General features: G+C 43.5%; 1 protein-coding gene across 2 annotated transcripts in view; it reads left to right on the plus strand.

Moving 5' to 3' along the window:
- The window catches only part of ssh2a (slingshot protein phosphatase 2a), a 39,143-nt gene that overhangs the window by 11,393 nt on the left and 4,587 nt on the right, over window positions 1-23,163 (plus strand). The window contains exons 1-13 of one of the 2 annotated variants that reach the window (XM_061718943.1): window positions 1,035-1,515; window positions 8,764-8,876; window positions 9,300-9,364; window positions 10,851-10,972; window positions 11,212-11,277; window positions 12,117-12,182; window positions 12,581-12,775; window positions 17,300-17,393; window positions 17,585-17,713; window positions 18,925-18,971; window positions 19,222-19,368; window positions 19,466-19,666; window positions 20,888-21,686. In XM_061718943.1, coding sequence (XP_061574927.1) covers window positions 1,388-1,515; window positions 8,764-8,876; window positions 9,300-9,364; window positions 10,851-10,972; window positions 11,212-11,277; window positions 12,117-12,182; window positions 12,581-12,775; window positions 17,300-17,393; window positions 17,585-17,713; window positions 18,925-18,971; window positions 19,222-19,368; window positions 19,466-19,666; window positions 20,888-21,686 — 2,172 coding nt within the window. In that variant the 5' untranslated portion in view covers window positions 1,035-1,387. Of the gene's footprint in view, window positions 1-1,034; window positions 1,516-8,763; window positions 8,877-9,299; window positions 9,365-10,850; window positions 10,973-11,211; window positions 11,278-12,116; window positions 12,183-12,580; window positions 12,776-17,299; window positions 17,394-17,584; window positions 17,714-18,924; window positions 18,972-19,221; window positions 19,369-19,465; window positions 19,667-20,887; window positions 21,687-23,163 lie in introns of those variants that run through there. The other variant, XM_061718944.1, reaches the window with a different exon arrangement.

The raw sequence follows: 23,163 nt of genomic DNA on the forward strand, positions 1-23,163 counted from the left end.
AGATATTTGAAAATGACTAATGCCCCAGCTTCTCATCGTTTTCCTTATATTTTATTATTATAATTGTATTTTTTTTTATTTTATATTTAGTTGTTTGTTTGTTTTTTTTTAACTTTGACCTGCCATTTGTGTACAGGACTGTCTCATAAAATTAGAATATCGTGATAAAGTTCTTTATTTTCTGTAATGCAATTAAAAAAAAAACTAAAATGTCATACATTCTGGATTCATGACAAATCAAATGAAATATTGCAAGCCTTTTATTATTTTAATATTGCTGATTATGGTTTACAGTTTAAGATTCCCAGAATATTCTATTTTTTTTTAGATAGGATATTTGAGTTTTTCTTTAGCTGTAAGCCATAATCAGGCAATATTAAAATAATAAAAGGCTTGCAATATTTCAGTTGATGTATCCAGAATGTATGAAATTTTTGTTTTTGCAATTGCATTACAGAAAATCCCAATATTCTAATTTTCTGAGACAGTCCTGTATGTCCTTGCTCTACTACAACATATCTGTCTTGGACTCTTACACTGATGCAGAATGTGTTGTGTGCCTTTATAAATCTACATGCTCTATATGCCTCAAGGATTTGTACAATATTCAAGTGTTCAATAAAAACAAAAATAAAAAAAGCAGCACACTTCCTGGTAAAAACATCGTTAAGAACACAGTGAGAGGAGGAACTTTTAGGCCGTAATAAATCGCTGGCATAAACAGCATGCTTGCCAGTGTTTTATTGACTTGTTTAGCTTGGGAGCGTCAATGCAGAGATGCCGCCGGCGTGGGCGGGGGCGCTCCCCTCATTGGCTCCCCACTGTTCCCAGAAACACGTGTCCGCAGCTCCGCCCCCCCGGGCCGCCCCGGTGACTAAAGGCTGATTTATGGTTCCGCGTTACACCAACGCAGAGTCTACGCCGTACGGTGCGCGTCGACGCGTACCTTACGCCGTAGGCTCTGCGTCGATTTAACGCAGAAGCATAATCCAGGCTTCACGCCGGCGGACTGGAGTCAGATGTTGCAGGATGCGGACCAGGGACCAGGACCAGGACAGTTGTTAGTTATAGTCCGCTGTGACTGGGAGCACAGTGCCCAGGAAACTGTACAGTAACCCCAGCGTGAAGTCTTCTGTCGCTGCCATGGAGAGTCCCGGGGAGTTTGCTGTCGGGAGCGGCAACGCAAACCACAAGCGACTCTCTCCCTGTTAAATGTGACAGATACGGTTTGAAGAAACTTATTTCGCGGACTATTTTGGTCAGTTTTTAAAACTCTTTCTGGGACTGTAGTTTACGTCTTAGTGTTGTGAAAACGCTAAAGAAAAAGTTGTTCCTCCACCCTGAGGGAGCCCCGGACGCCTCGGTCCTCCCTCCACCCAGCACCGGCATGACCCTCGGCTCGGTGGCCGGCTCCGACGCCTCGTCGGCGGCCAGCTTCTGCTCGTGCTGCGGGGCGAAGATGGTGCCCTACTTCAGCGAGGACGCGCTGGGCTCCAACAACCACATGGACCAGCTGTGAGTAGAATAAGTAGTGGGGCATTTTAAAACATGTTCTGGAAGTTTATTTAACCATATAAGCAGTGAATAGACATCATGTCAGCAGAGGTGTCAAAAGTATTCACATTCATTACTCAGGTAGAAGTATAGATACTAGAGTTTAAAAATACTCCTGTTGAAGTATCAACTCAAGTAAAAGTTTAAAAGTACTGGTTTTCAAAACTACTTAAAGTATAAAAGTAAAAGTAATGCAAGGGGGGGAAAAAGCCATTAAGGACAAAAGCAATTGAAAATGAATGCATCTTAGTATAATGCAAATATATTAAAGAACCATATATGTGTACTATTGAGCATTAACATGTGTTTCAGAGAGCAGGAGATATGATGACTAGTTGCCTATAAGTATTGTAATGGTGCAAAAAGTCAAACTTCACAGGCATGTTATCATTTATCCTAACCTTTATTGGAATGTACATCCAAGTTTAGTTGCAGGAATCTGAGGGAACGGATGTAAGAACAAAACTGGACAAGAACATCTGTCCCACAACCACAACCAAATTCACTCTATCCGGATGGCGCAATTTAACTGGATATTTTTTTTAAAGGCAGAAATGAAATAGAGTAACAAGGCTGTTTTTAAAATGTAAGGAGTAAAAAGTACAGATAATTGCGTGAAAATGTAAGGAGTAAAAGTAAAAAGTCGTCTGAAAAATAATGACTCCAGTGAAGTATAGATAACCAAGATTTCTACTTAAATAAGGTAACAAAGTATTTGTACTTCTTTACTTGACACCTCTGCATGTCAGGGACAGAGATCCAGGTGCCTGAAGACAGGATCACTGCCAAAGAGGAATGACATCAAGAGTTCTACATTGACAAAACTTGGAAGTTTGCCCCCAAGTGTTTCCCATTTTGTTGCTGGTAGTCATTGTTACAATCGCGCCAGATGCAACACTATGAGTAAGTGTCATGTTGCAGCAGTTTTTGCAATATTAGTGCAGAATGTGTTTCCTGATGATGCAGCATCCTTGCAGTCATCGCGCTGCCTCGTCTTGACCTAACATAGACATTAATGCTCCACAGACTGCGTGAATCATCCTACCTGTTCCACAGGTTCACATGACAAATGACTTATGCTTTATTTAGATAAGCATAAATCTCATCAGTGTATAAAGAGATCTCAAGGGATAGTTTTGCTCCTCCTTTCTTTTTTATATCTATTTTTAATTTATTTATTGACCAGGGGTGGGGAATTGTTTGAACACCTGGGGATGAGTGTAATGAGCATACTTGAATATATTTCAACTGTAGTTGGTGTCTTGACTCTTTTATTGTGTGATGTATTTTAGAAATGGTCCCAGATTAGTCTCCAACACTTATAGCCTGGTTTGAAATAACAAGGAAACAAGAAGCCGAATGTCACATCACATAGAATCCTTTGTGATCCTGACAGTTCAACTGCTAATTTTAGTAGAAGGCTACTCTTGAAGATGTTTTTTTTTGGCTGTTATGAATATTTTTTGTGTACTTAGATGTTCTGAACCTCGCGGCCCAGTCGAAGCTGATGGAGAGAGAGTCGTTAGTGGGAATTCAGCACAATGCAACTAACTGTGATCTTATCTATAATCTCCAGTGTCTGCGAACTGCAAGACAAAGTGCTGCTTTTTGTTTGTGAGGTATAAAAGGATTCACTTGGCTCGTACATGTGGTCTGCCCTTCAGGACAGATCAAAGGCTAGCCTGTCCCAGTGTTTCCAAACTCTCATGTGGTGTCGCTTCTGATAAGCTGCACCAAGTTGGAGAGGGAAAAATAAATCAATAATCATATTACTGCAACTGGATTAAAGGCTAATGAAATCAGCTTGACCACTTTCTAAAAAATCAAAACCAGCTTATTTAAAGTGTCTATGTTTTTTTGCTGCGATGTATCACAGCTTTTTTTCCTGTTTTCTGAGTAAGTGGTTAAGTGGTTGTGCCCTGCATGGGAATTGGCCTTCTATTGTGGTTTTCTGGGGGCGCTGAGGGCAGCGTACGTCTCGATTCCAGTGTTTGTTTCGCTATTTCACGTGTCATATAGTGGCAAGGTTATTACTTCTGTTATTCCAGTTTGAATTTGCTCAAGAAGGGTTTATGGGGCGATGAGAGTGCAAGATGGTGTGTGCTCAAAGTCACATGTCTACAAAACAGCAGCAGTTTTAAACCTTCTTATCCCCCCCCCACCTTTAGTTTGCATATATTTAATGCTTATGCACATACTGTATGCCTCTTGCCTTTCTGTCTATGTGCCAGAATGGACTACCAGTAATGTTTAACCAGCACTTCTATGAGTAATTACAAGTCTTGCGGCTGTAGCCGGAGTTAAGTGTTACCTGTGGCCACATCGCATCTGGAGGACCATTGTTATCCCACCAATTTTAGCAACGCCGGTAAACCCGTCTTCCGCTCAATCCGTGTGTTTGTGCAGCATCCATGTTTTCCAAGAAAACAGAAGATGTGATGAGGAAGTGAAGTGAAGTGTGTGTGAAAGGGGAATGGTCAGCGGATAAAGGTCAATCACTACTTGTGTTTTTGTCTGTCCCTGGTGTGTGCGTGTGATGGATCTAATGTTGCGCAGTCAACACACATTTGTTTAGGTTTTTCCTAATTTGCTCCTTTTAAATCAGGCACACATTAGAGGGTGGAGGGGTGGAGGCGGTGGGTTTGCTGGCATCAGTGCCGGCTAACCAGGGGCTATGTTTAGTTTGACCTGCTTTATCCTTTCTTTATCACTGCTGACCTTTTCTGTTTCAGTAGCCCATAATTTGCTGTCTTATATATCCAGCAAGCAGTGGTGGACAGTAACGGAGTAAATTTACTTGAGTACTGTACTTAAGTACATATCCAGAGGATTTGTACTTTACTTGAGTATTAGATTTCTTTGGTACTTATTACTCTTACTTGAATACATTTCTAAGACAAATATTTTTACTTTTACTCGAGTAAGTTTCTAGGAAGACTGAAAAGTACTCGTTACTTTCAGGTCTGCTCTTTTTCTTCTTCCCTAAAATCCTATTGGACACAAGCTGTTTTTGTCAAAGGAGGAGACCTATCACAGTGCACGCTCTCCACTGGGATGTACGTAAAGCGGAAATACGTCAAGCCTCCTCAAACGATACCGCCAAAGTAGCCTGCAACAATTAATTTAGAAAAAATATAGTAATTTACTGATATGGAAAATAAGAAATTTACTCTTACTTAAAGTAAATTTAAAAGCATTTACTTTTGGATACTTAAGTACCTTTAAAAGCAAGTACTTTTCTACTCTTACTCGAGTAATATTTTGACTGAGCTACTTTTACTTGTAACGGAGTAAATTTTGACCAGTAGTATTTGTACTCTTACTCAAGTACTGGGGTCGAGTACTCTGTCCACCTCTGCCAGCAAGTGCATCACAGCTTGAACCAGTTTTTGTGGCAGAGTTGTTGTGAGTTACGACTTCTCTCCCAGCTTATCCATCTGTAACAGTTTTCTGATTGTGGTGCATTTTCCATGTGACGGGGCCTACATTCACCTCTGGACACACACACACACACACACACACACACACACACCAGCCAACCCACTGTCTTTCCCATGGGTTGATGTGACTTGACTTGGGTGCAAACTCACAAGGCCTTAGCAGGGCCTGCCCCGTATAGAGCCATGCCCTATATTTATCCCTCTCTCCTCCCGAGAGTGACTAATATGGACACGCACTGGAGGAGGGGGTCACCCAGTTATCTGCCCACTTTTCGGAGTGGCCCTTACATAGTGATGATTGTGTCTGCCACTGTTGCCCCAACAAATACCTACGGCTTTCCTTCAGTCTAAAGTCAGGGTTGCTTTAGAGCCAAAAGATGGCCTACTTCAGTCTCACCACTTAGATTCTCTTTCTTCTCTCTTCATCTCCATCTGTCACAGCCCAACTTCTGATCCACACACTGTGTGGAGTTGATGTCAGTCGAAACCTCTCGCCCCCCACCACTTATTTGATCCCCCTGTATGCACGCTTTTGCTTTAATCAGTGGCAAAGATGACCTCTTTCTTATCTAGACTTTTTCTTTTTTTTTTATCGTCCTGCCTGTTAAAACATGCAGCTCATTGTAGTGAATCTGCACGCATTCCTGCGAACGCTTGATTTTATTACCGTCTTCAACATGTAATCACAGCAGAAATTAACCTTTCGGTATAATTTCTGCAGCTGCTTCAGGCGGGTGCTGAGCATCATACCAGGTCCTGCACGTGTACAGTAACACATTAGGGTGGAGGCAGTTCATGTAATTTACTGCAGCAAAGCACATTCATTTCCCCAAATCTTTGGAAAGACACGTTTATTAAATGACTGATTTATACGTCTCCAAAATGTCAGTACCAAATGCTCGCGTTGGTACGCAGCAGCCACAGGGGATTTATTCCAAATCTTGCTTTACTTGGATAAATATCCAAAACTAAAAGTAATTGTAATAGTTTTCTTTGCAGTCCATTGCTGCAGCCCTGGTGTGGCTGAGTGGACGGTGGTGCAGTGTGTACACAGCCATGCCGGTGGCCTGAAACCAGTTTAAATTCTTAGAATACATACAGTGGGCTTCAGAGAGGCTTCTCTGTACAGTAAGTCTGCTGTTCTCATATGAATACAGTCTATCAATAGCTAAGACTTTTAAAGGCTACTGTATTTTTAGCAACTGTATTTAGAAGTCTTTTAGCTCCTCCTCTGCAACTGTCAAGCTGGCATTTCTCTTTCTATGTGTCTGCAGGCAGGTGTTAAAACGCGTCCGCATGCATATGCATTCAGTGTTGCATTACAAATGACATAAGACGGTCAAGGCGTGTCTATACTTGGTCAGTGCCAAGTACAGTTCGTGAGTCACAGAGAGAGGTGATGCAGCAGGAATTGAGGAAAATAACGGAAGTTGAAACTGTGATGAAGTTGTGAGAAATGTGGGGAAAAAACACAGAGAGACGAGAGGGAGAGGAAACAGCTGGGTCAAGGGTGGGTGGGTTATGGGAAATGAGCTCGGCACAACGCTGCGGTTTGTTTTTGCTTCCAAGTCTCTGTTGTCTCCCGATCCTGCGCATCGACGGCCTCAGCACTTCTCAGGAAGGTCAGTTGGATGACAGAGGGATGAGGTTGCAGACTGAAAGGGGACGACAGGAAACCGAAGTGACAGCCAACACCGAACGTCTTTTAATATGATGCTGTGGGACTTGAACTGAAGTCGGGTTCATTGGGTTTAGATTTAAAAGCTGCTGCCAAAGGCTCGATTTGCCAATACAGAGGTTTGCCATAGGAATGGGCGATATTTTACCGTTCACGATAAACTGTCAAAAAAAACTCCCACGGTAAGAATTTGTCATCTCACGGTAAAAACGATAAATTCTTGTTGATGATGTTTTTGTGTAAAGATGATTTATGGTTCAAGGAAGGAAGGAAGGAAGGAAGGAAGGAAGGAAGGAAGGAAGGAAGGAAGGAAGGAAGGAAGGAAGGAAGGAAGGAAGGAAGGAAGGAAGGAAGGAAGGAAGGAAGGAAGGAAGGAAGGAAGGAAGGAAGGAAGGAAGGAAGGAAGGAAGGAAGGAAGGAAGGAAGGAAGGAAGAAGGAAGGAAGGAAGGAAGGAAGGAAGGAAGGAAGGAAGGAAGGAAGGAAGAAGGAAGGAAGGAAGGAAGGAAGGAAGGAAGGAAGGAAGGAAGGAAGGAAGGAAGGAAGGAAGGAAGGAAGGAAGGAAGAAGGAAGGAAGGAAGGAAGGAAGGAAGGAAGGAAGGAAGGAAGGAAGGAAGGAAGGAAGGAAGGAAGGAAGGAAGGAAGGAAGGAAGGAAGGAAGAAGGAAGGAAGGAAGGAAGGAAGGAAGGAAGGAAGGAAGGAAGGAAGGAAGGAAGGAAGGAAGGAAGGAAGGAAGGAAGGAAGGTTCGTTCAATTAATTGGTGTAGTATTTAGTATCTTTTAGAGCAGTGTTTTGGCTACAAAGACTGAATGTGGTGATAGATTCATAGTTACAAAGGTGGAGTTGAATTGGTATTTTTTTTTTTTTTATCGTTATCGGATAAATGCCAGAAATTATCGTGATACATTTTTTAGTCCATACCGCCCATCCCTAGTTTGCCATCTAAATGTCTGCATAATTAAGAAAATAAAAAGACAACAAGCGAGGCTTTGATGTCATCGGCTCCCTGTTTTTATTATTCCTGGTGAACTTCCCTGTGTGTGCATCAGCTTCTGGTCTCAGTTTCTGGCCCTAGAGGCTATGAAACCAACCTCAGCTGAACAGGTTTGCCTGCTCCCCGGATCTGTGTTTGCTCTGGAAATAGTGGCTCTGTTTGTCCCATTTTAGTTTCTAAGGAAAACCATTAAACTATTATTGTTACATTTGACCTCATAACAACATTACTTCATTTGACACTAATGTGTTTAAAGTATTAAAGGAGATAAAGAAGCCAGAGGAAATGGTCATTTTGTCTTCACCTCAGAGAAAGGGCCATGAGAGCTCGCCGCCCGGGTCGTGACCCACCGTCGCCGGTGGCGCGGGTCTGCCCGGGTCTGGCTGTCACAAACAGCTGCAGGAGTCAGTCTCCCTTTGTTTTATATCTGCAGTGTAACCCTCATACTCACAACACACTTATTTTGGATGCAGCTGAAACGCTGACCTCAGTTTATTATGCGACCTCCTCAACGCAGTGACCTCAGTCACACTTAATGAGATTAAGAGTCTCCGGGATGAACCAGAACCTCATTTAACAGAACCTGCTTTGCTATCGAGCGCCCCTCCCGCTCAAAAAATAATAAAAAGATCTTGACTGGAACAGTGTGGGGGAGGGCGGCCCGCGCTCCGCGCTCCCTTCCCTCCTGGACCCCTGTTCTCCTCCCATCCCTCCCCGCTGGCAGCTGCTGGTGTGAGGAAGTGTGTGAGTGTAGTCCAGCTGTGTGGAGGAGCGCAGAACATTGTGTTCTGGGTTCACGTGGAGGCCCAGATCTTGTTTTGCTTGCAATGGGTTGGACAGCTCTGGTTTTGAGAGCGTGCAGACCGTGGAGCGACTCGGTGGAGCGTTGTGACAGCGACATCAGCCCGTGACAGGGCCGGCATGTTTCTGCTCCCCGTCTCCGGCGTGTTGACACCGCACGTCCGGGGAAACGATTACAAATGCGGCACACGTAGATAATTAAGTTACACGAAAGAGCAAATATGATTAGGTGACTGAGCAGAACCGCTCTTGGGTTTTCTTATTCATCCCCCTTTTTCTTTTTTTCTTCTGTCCTAGCATCAATGAGAGCTTCCTCACAGTTAAAGGCGCCGCGCTCTTCCTCCCCAGGGGTAACAGCCCCACGCCAAACTCCACGCCTCGCATCAGCCAGCGCAGGAACAAACACACAGGTGAGGGCTCGTGCTCGCAGCGCCGGCCGCGCTTCCTCCTCCTACCTGGATATGACTCCTTAGAATGACTTCAGTCATAATCACTTTTAAATGGACTTTCCGTTGCAGCGTCATGACTAACGGGCGGTATTATCTTCAGTAGAACTGTTGCCCAACTTTACCGATAAGCTCAGACATATCCTGTTTCCTGGATATCACACAAGAAAGAAAAACATCCAGCATTTAATCAATCTCAGATGACCAGAAAATCTCTGAAAGCGGCTGATTCTTGTTTGTTTTACAGGAAGACATAAATATTTTTACTCATTTTGAAAGAAGCTAAGACATAAGAAAGAAACTTCCCTCAGCAGAGAAGATACACGACTGTGATCGTACAAGGAAACTGAGACTAAGGGTGAATATTTGCATGTTTTTTCTGCGTAGGTGACCTCCAAAAGCATCTCCAGACCATGTTCACCGTGCTGCGTCCGGAGGACACCATCCGACTGGTGCGTAACACACTGCCCACATGCACGTGCAGAGAAAACCTGATGGCAAAGGAGGGTCAGTTGGAGGGTGGTGTGATCACGGCGCCTTCGCCCCAGTGTCTGGTTTCACTTCTTTTCTCAGAAACATAAAGAACTGAAACCCGGCTTGTTTTTTTTTTTTTTTAAATCTGAGTCGTCTCATTTACTCCAGTAAAGGATAATAACTAATAATTAAAGCTGCAAGCAGCGATGAACGGGCCCTCGTACTCATGGCCACCGCCCCCATAAGCATATCAGCAATTACACTTACGACTCTCTATGTCAAACCATTCAAAAGTTATAGCAGTAAAAAGGGACAACCAATCAGAAGAAGGGACGGGGCTAATTCAGGCCAATGAAGGTCAAGGACTCCATACAGAATCTGATGACACCATCCATGACTCTCTGTCAAACTATTCAAAGGTTATAGCAGAAAATCGGGACAACCAATCAGAAGAAGGGGCGGGGCTAATTTTCACCAATTTATGGTCAAGGACTCAATACCGAGTCCCATGACACCACCCACGACTCTTTATGTCAAACCATTCAAAAGTTATGACAGAGAAAAGTATTCTAGGGGGCGCTGTTGAGCCGTTAGGCCACGCCCATTAATGCAAACCATGAAATATCAAATGTATCGCCAGGCCTGGCTTGCATGTAAAATTTGGTGACTTTTGGGGAACTATCAAATATGGACCAATCAGATGAAGGGCGGGCGCGCTTTTTGCCATCTAGCGTCGCCACGGTAACACTTTTGAAAGAAAAAAAATAATGCGCCTCTTCGCTGGATGGATACGCACATTTTGATGTATAACACACCTGGGTGCACGTTACGGTTCGGCCGTATTAACTGCCGAAGGAATGGCATAAATTTCGCCAAAATGACACGATTAATTGAAAATGGCCGACTTCCTGTTCGGTTTCGGCCATGACGCCAAGAGACTTTTCTTTAAGTTGTGCCATGATACAGGTGTGTAGCGATTTTCGTGCATGTACGTCAAACCGTATCGTGGGGCTTGAGGCACAAAGTTTTCTAGGGGGCGCTGTTGAGCCAGTAGGCCATGCCCATTAATACAAACCATTAAATATCAAATTTTTCGCCAGGCCTGGCTTGCGTGCAAAATTTGGTGACTTTTGGGGCACGTTTAGGGAGGCAAAAAGGCCCTCATTTCATCGGAAAAATAAAAATAATAAAGAAGAAAAAAAATTCCTACAGATACAATAGGGCCTTCACACTGTAAGTGCTCGGGCCCTAATTATTGGGAGTAGAAAAGTGTTTTTCTCTGTCTTCTGGGGTCCCAGCTATGTGTTTGTGAAAGTTGAGACATTAAAGAGCAGCTAAAATCTCTCAGACAACACAAGTCATAAACGCCCACCAGTAATTTCTCTTCTCCAAACTAAAGGCCAGGTGTTTGCCTCTCACCCTTATCTCTCTCTCTTGTTGTTTTTTCCTCCCCTTGTGTTGCAGGCTGTGCGTCTGGAGAGCGCCTACCCTCAGGTAACCCGCTACATGGTGGTGGTCTCCACCAACGGCAGGCAGGACACAGAGGAGAGCATCGTGCTCGGCATGGACTTTGCCTCTGCTGATAGGTCAGTGTCGCTGCAGCAGTCAGAAGTCAGTCAGCACAAACCCGGCGCTGCACCTCTTTCTGCCGTGCAATACTGATGACGTTGCTTTCCTTTTTTTAGCCATGAAATACCTGCGTATGTGGTCATAAATGTATACAGAGAATAACTGTGGGGAAAGTTTAGAGGATTTCTGACTCATTTCTTTGTCAGCTGTTATGTCTAAAAAGTGCACCTCCCTTTGTTTGTTTATTGATCTCCAGCTGCTGTACGGTGGGGCTGGTTCTACCTCTATGGAGTGACACTCTGATCCACCTGGACGGAGATGGGTAAGGAGTGGGGATGGGTATTGGGAAGGACCTCACGATACGATACGCATCACGATACTTGAGCCACGATACGATACACATTGCGATATCCCGATTATGCGATATCCCGATTATTATATTCTACATAGTTCACCGAAAAATGTAAAAATGCATTACACATCTTAAAATCCAAGTTGTATATATGTACATCAGATGATAGTGATGGATCTTAAAATCCGAGTTGTACGTTAATCAGATTATAGTGACAATTCATGGGACAAACTGAGTCAAAACAATGTTTTATTATAACTATACTAGCTAAAGTTACAACATATTTGTATATGTTTTTCATATTATTTACATCATATGAAATTAACATTACATTTAGTATGAGGTTGCTTTAATTATGTGGCAAATGATAATAAACACAAGAAAGATGGGTACTAAAACCAAGGACAGGCACAGTGATCAGTCAGTATAGATATAAATCCATAAATAAATAAACCTCTGTCCATTATTTTTCATTTTTTAAGGACAGGCAATTGTGTTATATAAAAAATAAATTATAAAATGAAATAAAACGTGAAATAAAACCTGAGCTCAGTGCAGGGCCCTCCCAGGGTTGGTAGAGAGTGGCAATGCCCAGGACTGTCACTTAGGTAGGAGCACTGGGTGATATAATGGGAAAAAAATCAGGGATAAAAAATATATTTAAAAAAAAAAAAAAAAAATCGATATTAAAATTTTGAATATCGATATTGAATCGGCTGGAAAGGTATCGCGATATATTGCCATATCGATATTTTTGCCCACCCCTACCGGTCACCCCATGTCTAATCTGTCCCTCTCCGTCTCCGCAGGGGCTTCAGCGTGTCCACGGTGAGCAGAGTCCACGTCTTCAAGCCCGTGTCCGTCCAGGCCATGTGGTGAGCAAGCTGTCCTTCTTTCAATCAATACAGCTGCTCAGTGTTATTTTACGTAAAAGTTACATATCCATCACGTTGCCCCTTTTGACTTTGGCCTCCTTGGTTTTTATTTGTCAGTTTTTCTTATCTTCCCTTTCTCCCTTTCCCCCCTTTTATCTCTGCTTTCCCCTCCCTTCTGTTTCTCACATGCTTATTCATACTCCTCCTCCTCCTCCGATATCCTCCTTACTTCAGTGACCTCTGCCTCGCCTGCAGCGATATCGCAGCATTATGTCCCCACATAGCTGTATTCCCTCGCTTCTCTTGCTTTAAACGCTTGTTTATCGAACCATTTTGCACTCTCCTTGGAGACTTTGAGTCAAGTGTGAATTGTCCTCCCTTGTAATGGCCGTCCTCAGGTCCGCCCTGCAGTCGCTGCACAAGGCCTGCGATGTGGCTCGCTGCCACAACTACTACCCGGGCAGCCTGTTCCTGACCTGGGTCAGCTACTACCAGAGCAGGATCTCGTCCAACCAGTTCTGCATCAACGAGTGGAACGCCATGCAGGACGTGGAGTCGCATCGTGCCAATTCACCCGTCCTCTTCACGGACGTGTGAGTAACAGAGAGCGACGCTCACACTTACACTCGCCGTTGAATATTAAAGGCCTTTTGCAGAGACGTTCAGACAGGGAGTCATTCACACGAGCGCTCCGTTTGCATCTGCAGCGCCGTGTAAAATTCCTGCGGAGTCCATGTGCTACTCTGTATTAGGGCTGCAGCTATCGAATGTTTTAGTAATCGAGTATTCTACTGAAAATTCCATCGAGTAATCGGATAAAACATATTTTTGTTTAGTTAAACAGCAATTATAAATATACATATAATGTACATATTCATAATACATAAGATGTTAGATGTTAATTGACGTCACTAAGACTAAATTATATAATACAGTAGGTTCATGGCTGTGCATTTCACTCAAAAAAACTAAGGATCTTACCAAGAAGTTTTTTCTTATTTCTTCTAACCTAAAAATGCCATTACACCTGATAACACACATAACTTCAAAGGTTAGGTGTTTTTCCCACGTGTTTCAATTGAACTTTCATTTAATTTTAAGTTCTAATTAAGTTTTAAGTTAAAGTATTAAGATTTTGAGTTTTGGCAGTGTTAAAAATAAAATAATGAGCCCTGCTGTATTGGAACACATTAGGCACCAGTGCTGCTTGTTTTATCCATGAATGACTACAGAGCTAAAATTGAAAACTACCCAGTTAGCTTTATTACGTTTCTATTTTTCTGACATTTTCTGCCTTTTCTTTTAGTGAAAACTGTAGCAGGAACAGATGTTTAGAGGAACCTATGTATGTACCGGGTTAGAGGGGGAACATATAGGAGAACGGACCAGAAGAATATAGAGTGGATTAAAAATAAAAGTTAAGCACTGAGCTACATGTGTCTCCGTCTGGGCCATTGCAGACTCATTGCCTGAGCATGGCATGTTACAAAAACCAAACAAATCCGCCGCCTCTTCTTCCTTTACGTGCGTGGCGTCAGCGCGCTGTGCCGTATTAAATGTAGTCCGGGCGAAACACCTGCTTTGAGCTGCAAAATTAAACGATTCCTCGAGGCAGAGAAAATTCCTCGATAATTTTTTGTAATCGAATTACTCAAATTATTCGAGGAATCGTTTCAGCCCTACTCTGTACACGTTACAACCAGCAGATGTGTTAAATAAATACCCACAAACAACCCGACTTTGTTTGTACATAAAGGATGTAACCATCAAATACATTCCCCCTTATTCCCTTAATTCTTTTTTTTAGTTTCCTGTTGAAATGCACTTTATTTAAAACAGTCGTGCAGTTTTGCATGGTGGTGAAAACGCTCTTCAGAGGCGTGTGAAACGCAGCTCGTGCTCGCAGCACGGATTCAGAGAAAGCCGAAGGTGTTTCAGCGCAGCGGCGTGCGTGCAGGGTCGACACTAACGTGCTGCAGCTGCGGCTGCACGGCAGCACGGCCTCGCTCACGTGCTGACGGTGTCGCTTTCTACACAGCAAGGGCAATGCAGGCCAGTAGGCCGGAGCAAGGGTCACACTCTGCCTCTAACTTTACAGCACAGCTTGAAGGAAATAAAAAACACATCCCAGACAGGTGCAATAAAAGCAGGAGCGTATTGTTTGTCGTGACACAGTCGTCAACTGATCCCCAAGGAAACATTAGTAAGTAAAGGGAATGACTCAGGCTTATGTTTTTATGTCTTTTATTAATACCAAATTCCCCTCCCCGCTGTTTGAGTCACATTCCTGACTACCTATTTGGAGTGTCTCTCAAACACACACACACACACACACACACACACACACACACACACACACACACACACACACACACACACACCCTTCAAAGATCTTCAGGCGTCCAAAATAGCTGAGGCTTGATTTACTTTCGGAAAGATGAAATCCAGACAGACGCAGAGGAAGGTAGACGGAGACGTGAACAGACAGAAACAGGTGGTGGGAATGAGGCCGAGGGGGAGGGGGGGTTCAGCCACGCTGCACCTGACTGTCCTGGATGGAAAAGGATGGAGAAGAGTCAGAAATAAAGCAACTTTAAACTTGACTTTGAAGAAACGGCTATATTTGCCTCCTGTCAAGACTCTGAAATACGTCACTCGTTAACCCCCCCGGATCAGAGTGTGTTTGCCCTTGGCTGTGCTTAACGCTGAGATTAAACACGCGCATGATTGTAACCTCCTGTTTTTCCACGCTGGCCGGCTGCCAGGGCGCTATGAGCCGCTGGCGTTTGTTGACATATCAGGTTATTTCCCGAAAGACCTCTGAGCCGTGTGTTTTCACATCTGACTGCTGGACGTCGCTGCTACAGTGAATTCCCGTAGGCCCCTCATCTGTTTGCAACACAAGGAAGTTCCATGAAGTTTCCATCCTTCATCATGAACGCCACTCCTTGTGTCGTCACTGTCCGTTTCCACGGCTAGTCATCGCTCCCCGGGCCGTCGGCGGGCGAGCTGGGACTTGTTGTGAGGTTAAAGTGTAACTGGATGATGGGAGCTGGATAAAGTCTGTCCTTGCTCAGTCCTGCTCGCTGCCTCCCGCTGTCGTCAGGGAGGTTTTCAGTATCCAGATAAATGTATTGACTCTTCAGAGTTTCTAAAACTCGCTGATTTTGAGTTTCCATTAATACACCGTCTAGGGTTGGGGATCGATTCAAATGTCAAGAATCGATTCGATTCCGATTCTTAAGATTCAGAATGGATTATCAAGATTTGATTCGATCCGATTCGATTCCGATATTGATTTGGGTTAGTGTTATTAAAACTGTTTTTTGAGTGGTTGCATGAATTATATGACTGTAGTTATGCAAAATATTACTACTAGTATTATATTGAGATTAAACAGCAGCTAATGATGCTGTAAGGACCAATCAGCTCCCAGAATGCTGATAGAACTGCTTTCAGAAACATCATGTGGGTCAGAATTACCAAACAGATCCAGGGAGGAAACAGAGACGGATGAAATCGGTTTTATTTTTTCCCACATTCCGTTTTTATTTGTTCCATTTTTGGTCTATTTTGGTTTTTAATTTTTGAGCATTTGCTTTTTAACATTTTTTGCAAATGTAACCCCAAGACAGTTTAACACTTTAATGTTTTCATACCTTTAAACATATTTAAAGGCAAAAACATGGCACCAGTTATTCTCGTGTCCAACAAAACATTCCTTTTTTGGGGAAAAACAAAAAAATAACCAAAAGTTGTAATGTAATGATGAAAAAAAATAATACATAAATAAATAAAAGAAAAAAAGAAAGAAAAAAAAGAAAAAAAATCGATCTTTAGACATATGAATTGATTTTTAGGAATTAATATGAGAATCGATTTAGAATTGGGAAATCAATTTTTTCAACACAGGCCTAACACCGTCCCGCTTTCCCTTTTCGTGTGACTTCTGCCCAACACTGCTGTGCACGCCCGCCGATAGGGGGGGGGACAAATGGGTCTGTTGTCCCGGGCCCAGGGTAGGGGGGGGGCCCAGAACTGGGCCCTCATTCATTTTTTTTTTGTCTTTTATTCTCATTAAATTATGGAATCATTTTTCAAAATGTTTCAAAATATGCCTATTTGTGTAAAAAATATGTAGTATTTGAGTTACATAAAAGCTTGTTATTTGTTTTCTTCCTAATTGTCCTTGTGGTCAAGAACCCCCAACACAAAAATGTTTTGGCCGCTGATCAAAATTTGATGTTATCATTTAATTCAACCATTAGAATGGTCAAAATGTCCGGTCAGCACAAGTCCGGTGCTCAGAAAAGAAGAGAAAAGAGAAGAAGAAAATAGAGGCCTCGTAGATTCTCTACACAAATATTTTAAAAAGGTGGTGACGGTGAAGCTGGAATTAATAAAGTCAGGGTAGAGCAAGGTAAGAAACAGCACAGCCAACGTTTACCAACCTTGTAACTTAACCTAACTGGCTAGGTCTAATGTTAACGTCCATTAGCTTGTATAAAAACCTGAAGAGCAGAGGGAGAGGAGAGGAAGAGGAGAAGGAGAGATCCGTGCGCAGGGGGGCCCATCTTAGATTATTTTGTCCGGGGCCCCGGCAGGACTGTCAGCTGGCCTGCTGCTGTGTACTGATACACCGTTGCATCACTTAGAGACGGAGCAAGGGAAAAAAAAAAAACGGCCAACACAAGAAGCAGCAGCTTTGAGATAAACTGAGCTCTTCTCTCCGGAGACGTAATTAGGCCACTTGTTGGTATCATCAGCCTGACATCCAGAGGCTAAAAGCCTCTCCCGGCACAGGGCTTAGAAACGGAGAGAGGAACAACAACAGCTATTTTTCTTTTTTTTTTCCTACAAGAGGACTTTGTTGTGGACTGCCGACGGGCCGCTCTCCCAGATTTGCTGCTCCCTCTCCCGTTTCTGAGAATGGGACAGAGTGTCAGTTCTCTGGTGGAACAAGTCGGCTCATTGAGGCGGTGAAAGTGAACGCGTGAACACAAGACGGGGCAGGGGCTGCTGCCTCTCTTTGTCTGAACAGGCACAGAGAGAACACGACCAAGGTGTCTTTAAATAAAGATGTGTGTGTGTGTGTGTGTGTGTGTGTGTGTGTGCAGGCCCACGGAGAGAGAACGCACAGAGAGGCTTATCAAGATGCGCCTCAGAGAAATCATGATGCAGAAGGACCTGGAGAACGTCACATGCAAGGAGGTGAGGGTCAATGAAGTTCACTTCTAATTCTCATGTCCTACATTCAGCTGCGGCCTCCAGCACTTTTGTCTGTTCAGATATCATTTGTGACGTGTGTGTGTGTTTGATTGTTGTTGCTAACGGAGCGCAGCAGAAAACCTCAGCCGGCATCAGCAGCAACGGGCCTGAATGTTTTGTTTTTCCTCTCCCAGATCAGAACAGAGCTGGAGATGCAGATGGTTTGTAACTTGAGGGAGTTTAAGGAGTTCATCGACAACGAGATGATCGTCATCCTGGGACAGATGGACAGCCCCACGGAGATCTTTGAGCACGTCTTTCTGGTGAGAATTCAAGATTTAATGTAGATTAGCGGCTAAATCAGAACCCAGAGAGGTATGGTCCTTGAAAAAGTCTTTTAGGCCACGTTTACACGTAGCCGGGTATTTACAAAAACGGATATTTTCCCCTCTACGTTTTCAAAAATATCCTCGTTTACACGGACCCGCATGAAAACGCTGTTAACGTCATTCCAGCCAATCAGAATCCTGGAAAAAACATCAACAAATGACACGTGTAACTTCAAGTTAAGCCTGAATTATGGTTCCGCGTTACACCAACGCAGAGCTTACGGTGTAGGGTATGCATCGCCGCATACCCTACGCCGTAGGATCTGCATTGGTGTAACGCGGAACCATAATTCAGGCTTTACTTCCAAGACGGAACGAGAGTCCGTGACAGAGAAGTGGAGTTACTTTTAAGTGTGACTTTAGAATATGAAACAGGTAAAATACAAGAAAATATTGACGGTGGCCAAACTAATTGTAAACAGGTCGCACTCATGACGCTGGTGAGTTTCTGGTGCATAATGTGACGTTCTGAAGCTTAAATCTCCGTTTTCCTCCGTTTTCCTCAGTTTTCCTCTGTTTAGACGCAAACGTGAAAACTGAGTTTTTGAAAATCTCCACTTTGGCCGGAGTTTTCAGAAATGATCGTTTTTGGGGGCTTTGAGCTGCGTTTTCGTGTAAACGAACGGCCAAAACGCATGAAAACGCCTCCGTTTTTGCTCCGTGTAAATGGGGCCTTAGTGTTTTCACAATGAGTTTATCATCAACAACACTTGTAGACTGTGGCAGACTCTTCCAGGCTCTGTGTTATGCAAAACAGTGGTCTTTCCTTATAAGGTACAGCATTTGCATGCTGTTACACCTAAAACATTCCTCACCTGGAAAACGTACAGAAATTGGACCAATCAGAGGAAACTCGACGAGATTCTGCCTGTAGCAGGATCCTCTTATTTCCCTGAAATACCTCTCCTTATGTTCTGCCTTTGTTGGGCTGAAATAATCATGGCCCGTCGGAGTCATGCCGGGTGCAGAGCTACTTCAGATCTGCCAGAGATTTAGATATTTAGGTCGAGATTTGCATGAAGTGACCACTGTAACGTGGCCCGGTAGCTCCATCCACACAACAACTGTTCATCTCACGTTTGACGTTTCTGCGCGTCTCTTGGTGAATCAGCGTTGTTCACACGTTACCTTTCTCTGCTTCGCAGGGCTCTGAGTGGAACGCCTCCAACCTGGAGGAGCTGCAGAATAGCGGGTGAGGGATCCGTCACGTCAGTGCTGCATTTAATTGATGTACTTGGTTGAAAACATGTGCAATACAACGGAGGTGAGATTATGATCCGTGTATTGATTTAGAGAATCTATCATTATAATAGGAACACAAGGTCCACTGTTGAGTGGTTTTTATCAAGTTCAGTCTCCAGATCAATCAAATTGTCAGCACTAATCCACATTTTAAAAGTGTTTTTCATCCACCGACCTCCTTCTCCGTGTCTCTAACGCAGGGTGCGCTACATCCTGAATGTGACCAGGGAGATCGACAACTTCTTCCCAGGAATGTTTGAGTACCACAACATCCGCGTGTACGACGAGGAGGCCACCAACCTGCTGGAGTACTGGAACGACACCTACAAGTTCATCACCAAAGCCAAGTAGGTGCCGGGACGGTCGGGCAGGTGAAAGTCTCTCCGGTCTCTCCGGTCCGCCCAGTGTTTGTTGTAAAACCAGCTCTCTCGCTCGTGTCGCCAGGAAGGCCGGCGCCAAGTGTCTGGTCCACTGTAAGATGGGCGTGAGCCGCTCGGCCTCCACGGTGATCGCCTACGCCATGAAGGAGTACGGCTGGGATCTGGACACGGCCTTGGACTACGTGAAGGAGAGGCGCGCCGTCACCAAGCCCAACCCGTCCTTCATGAAGCAGCTGGAGGAGTACCAGGGGATCCTGCTGGCCAGGTGAGCGCTCACACGGCAGCAGCTGCGCAGCGTCAACGTCGAGCTCCTTCTAACCGCTGTGTTCGTTCGTTCGTTCGTTCGTTCGTTCGTTCGTTCGTTCTTATTTATTTCGAACATGTATTAAAAAAAAAAAACAAGAAAAAATTATAAGAGAAACAAATATAGGAGGGCATTCCACAACATAAAGAAAAAAAAAACCACATCAAAAAACATATTTCAGTTACATGTTCGAAAAGGAGTGGGAGGAAGTATAAACTTATTTAATCCCACCCCCTTTACACAACTAAACATAAATTATATGCCTGTATTTACGTTTTATACTATACACTAATTTGTATAAATAAATATAGGGCCCATATCTCGATATTTTCTAGCTGAATGGCTATACTCGATATATATCGATATTTTTTCTGTGACATAATTGGGGTTTCCCCCAAAGCATTATAGCATAGCATCTCTGTTAGCTTCATTTTTTTTTCAGTTTTTCAGTTTTAATACAAAGCCTTGTGCCAAATGTCACACGGGTACCTTTATTAACAGAGGTCTGCACAATATCAAAATGTATAAAACAAATGAAATAAAAATAAACTGCCTGCATATATTGAATAAAAATGCTTCTTGAATAAAATAAAACAAATATCCCTTTCCTGCATAACAATTAAATTAAAATACACTGCAATTAATACAATGTAGACAGTAACAGGCAGACTTTTCCACTGAGGTTGACAGTTGTGCAAATAACAAAACATTTGTGCAAATCTCAAATAAAACATTCAAGTAAATTTGTCACAAAATAAGCTATATCAAAATCCTAATTTTTTTTTTTTTTTTTTTTTTTTTTAAATCGATATAAACTATATTGTCTCGTACCATATCGCGTTTGAAAATATATCGATATATGTTAAAATCTCGGTGGGCATTCCACCACATAAAGAAAAAAAAAACACATCAAAAAACATATTTCAGTTACATGTTCGAAAAGGAGTGGGAGGAAGTATAAACTTATTTAATCCCACCCCCTTTACACAACTAAACATAAATTATAAAATATGCCTGTATTTACGTTTTATACTATACACTAATTTGTGTACCAAATGTAAGCTCTATCGTAAATATAATATACAGTAACTATGATATAAATATAACTATGATATAAATGTAAAATGACTATGATATAAATATAACTATGATATAATATAATACGTTTTCTGTCATCCACAGCAAACAACGGCACAACAAGCTGTGGCGCTCTCACTCCGCCGGCGACCTGTCGGACCGTCCCGAGTCCATGTGCAAGTCCTCCCCTCCTTCCCTGGGCCGCTCTCACTCCCACAACAACAACGCCTCCTCCTCCCCCTCCTTACACCACTTCCTGGGAGTGGCCGTGCTGCAGGCGCTCGGGGCCGGACCCCGAGACTCCGGCAGCTCCACCTCGCTCTCCGGCAGCGCGGGGGGGTCCCCCGGGTCGGACTGTGAAGAGCCGGCCCCGTTCCTCCTCCCCAGACCGCGGGCGGCCACCGTCGTCCCCGAGGAGCGGCCGGACAACTCGGCCAGCGTGGCCGTCACGGTGCCCGCGGCCCTGCCGCACCCGCCGCCGTCCCTGCACATCCTGCCTCCCACCCCCGAGCCGCGGCGCGCTCACAGGGGGGCGCTGTCCCTGGACCTGCAGGGGGTCGCCCCCCTCGCTCCCCTCGCTCCTCTCACTCTGGGCTCCAGCGACTCGGACTCGGTCATGCCGTCGCTCTCCGACTCCGCCAGCGAACAGCCCAGCCCGCCCGGCCCCGAGACCCCCCCCACGCCGCTCAACGACGACAACAACAACCCCAGCGAGCTGCAGGCCGGCCGCCCCCTGGACAGCCGCGGCGAGGCCGACGGCTCGTCCAGCCACAGCACCGACAGCATAGACTTCTTCAGCGCCAGGGAGAAGTTCCTGGGACTGGCGCAGGACGGGCCTCGGACCCCCGCAGACCAGCGGAGGGAGGGGGCCGCCGTCTGTGAGGAGGAGGAGCAGGGCAGTCAGGTAAAGGCCCGCTCACATCCGTCACATTCACGTCTCTGACGTCATGTCTAGGGCTGGGGATCGATTCAAATGTCAAGAATCGATTCGATTCCGATTCTTAAGATTCAGAATCGATTATCAAGATTTGATTCGATCCGATTTGGATATTGATTTGGGTTAGTGTTATAAAAACTGTTTTTTGAGCTGTTGCATGAATTATATGACTGTAGTTATGCAAAATATTACTACTAGTATTATATTGAGATTAAACAGCAAGTATTGGCAGCTAATGATGCTGTAAGGACCAATCAGCTCCCAGAATGCTGATAGAACTGCTTTCAGAAACATCATGTGGGTCAGAATTACCAAACAGATCCAGGGAGGAAACAGAGACGGATGAAATTGGTTTTATTTTTTCCCACATTCCGTTTTTATTTGTTCCATTTTCGGTCTATTTTGTTTTTTAATTTTTGAGCATTTGGTTTTTAGCATTTTTTACAAATGTAACCCCAAGACAGTATATAAAGTAATGAAATCTAGACAATTTATGCAATTATAACCTAACACTTTAATGTTTTCGTACCTTTAAACATATTTTAAGGCAAAAACATGGCACCAGTTATTCTTGTGTCCAACAAAACATTCCGTTTTTGGGGATAAATAAAAAAATAACCAAAAGTTGTAATGTAATGATGAATGATGAAAGAATACATTAATAAATAAAAGAAAGAAAGAAAGAAAGAAAAAAAAATCGATCTTTATACATATGAATCGATTTTTAGGAATAAATATGAGAATTGATTTATAATTGGGAAATCGATTTTTTTCAACACAGGCCTAGTCATGTCATTATTTTCAGTTCTTCAGAGCTGCTTCGTCAAACACGCACCGATGAAATGCTAGAAGTGATGAAGAGGGGATGATTACAAAAACAAAGCTGTCAAAACTCTGGGAAGAGAAGCAGAAAATGATCTTCCTCCTCTGAATCCATTTATCAAACTATTTATATCCTGGTCTCCAAAGTAATTTTAAGGGACCAACAACCACATGACTGATGAGGATCATTGGTTGTTTTTTAAGGCCTGTTCCTCTTGCCACTTACGTTTTTAGACGTACCGTTCCCGTTCACTGCTTTCACTCTGACGTTCAAGACTCCTCAGTCACTTCAAAGACCAAGCTCATGTCAGAACACGGTTTTATAATAAATGCCTGCAGATCTCAACTGTCAGTTTAAAATGATTTCCCTAAAATACTCACCAGTGATTACATTGCTGAGAAAAACTTCACACGATAGCATTTTTTTGTTCTATTTCAGCTTTCATTTAAAGAAATATGGTAAAGACTAGGAATGGGTGATATTTTACCGTTCACGATAAACCGTCAAAAAAATTCCCCACGGTAAGAATTTGTCATCTCGCGGTAAAAACGATAAATTCCCGTTGATGATGTTTTTGTGTAAAGTCGGATTTATGATTCTGTGGTTAAATCCACGCACAAC

This window comes from Cololabis saira, chromosome 4 (assembly GCF_033807715.1).
Source record: "Cololabis saira isolate AMF1-May2022 chromosome 4, fColSai1.1, whole genome shotgun sequence".
Taxonomy (NCBI): domain Eukaryota; kingdom Metazoa; phylum Chordata; class Actinopteri; order Beloniformes; family Belonidae; genus Cololabis; species Cololabis saira.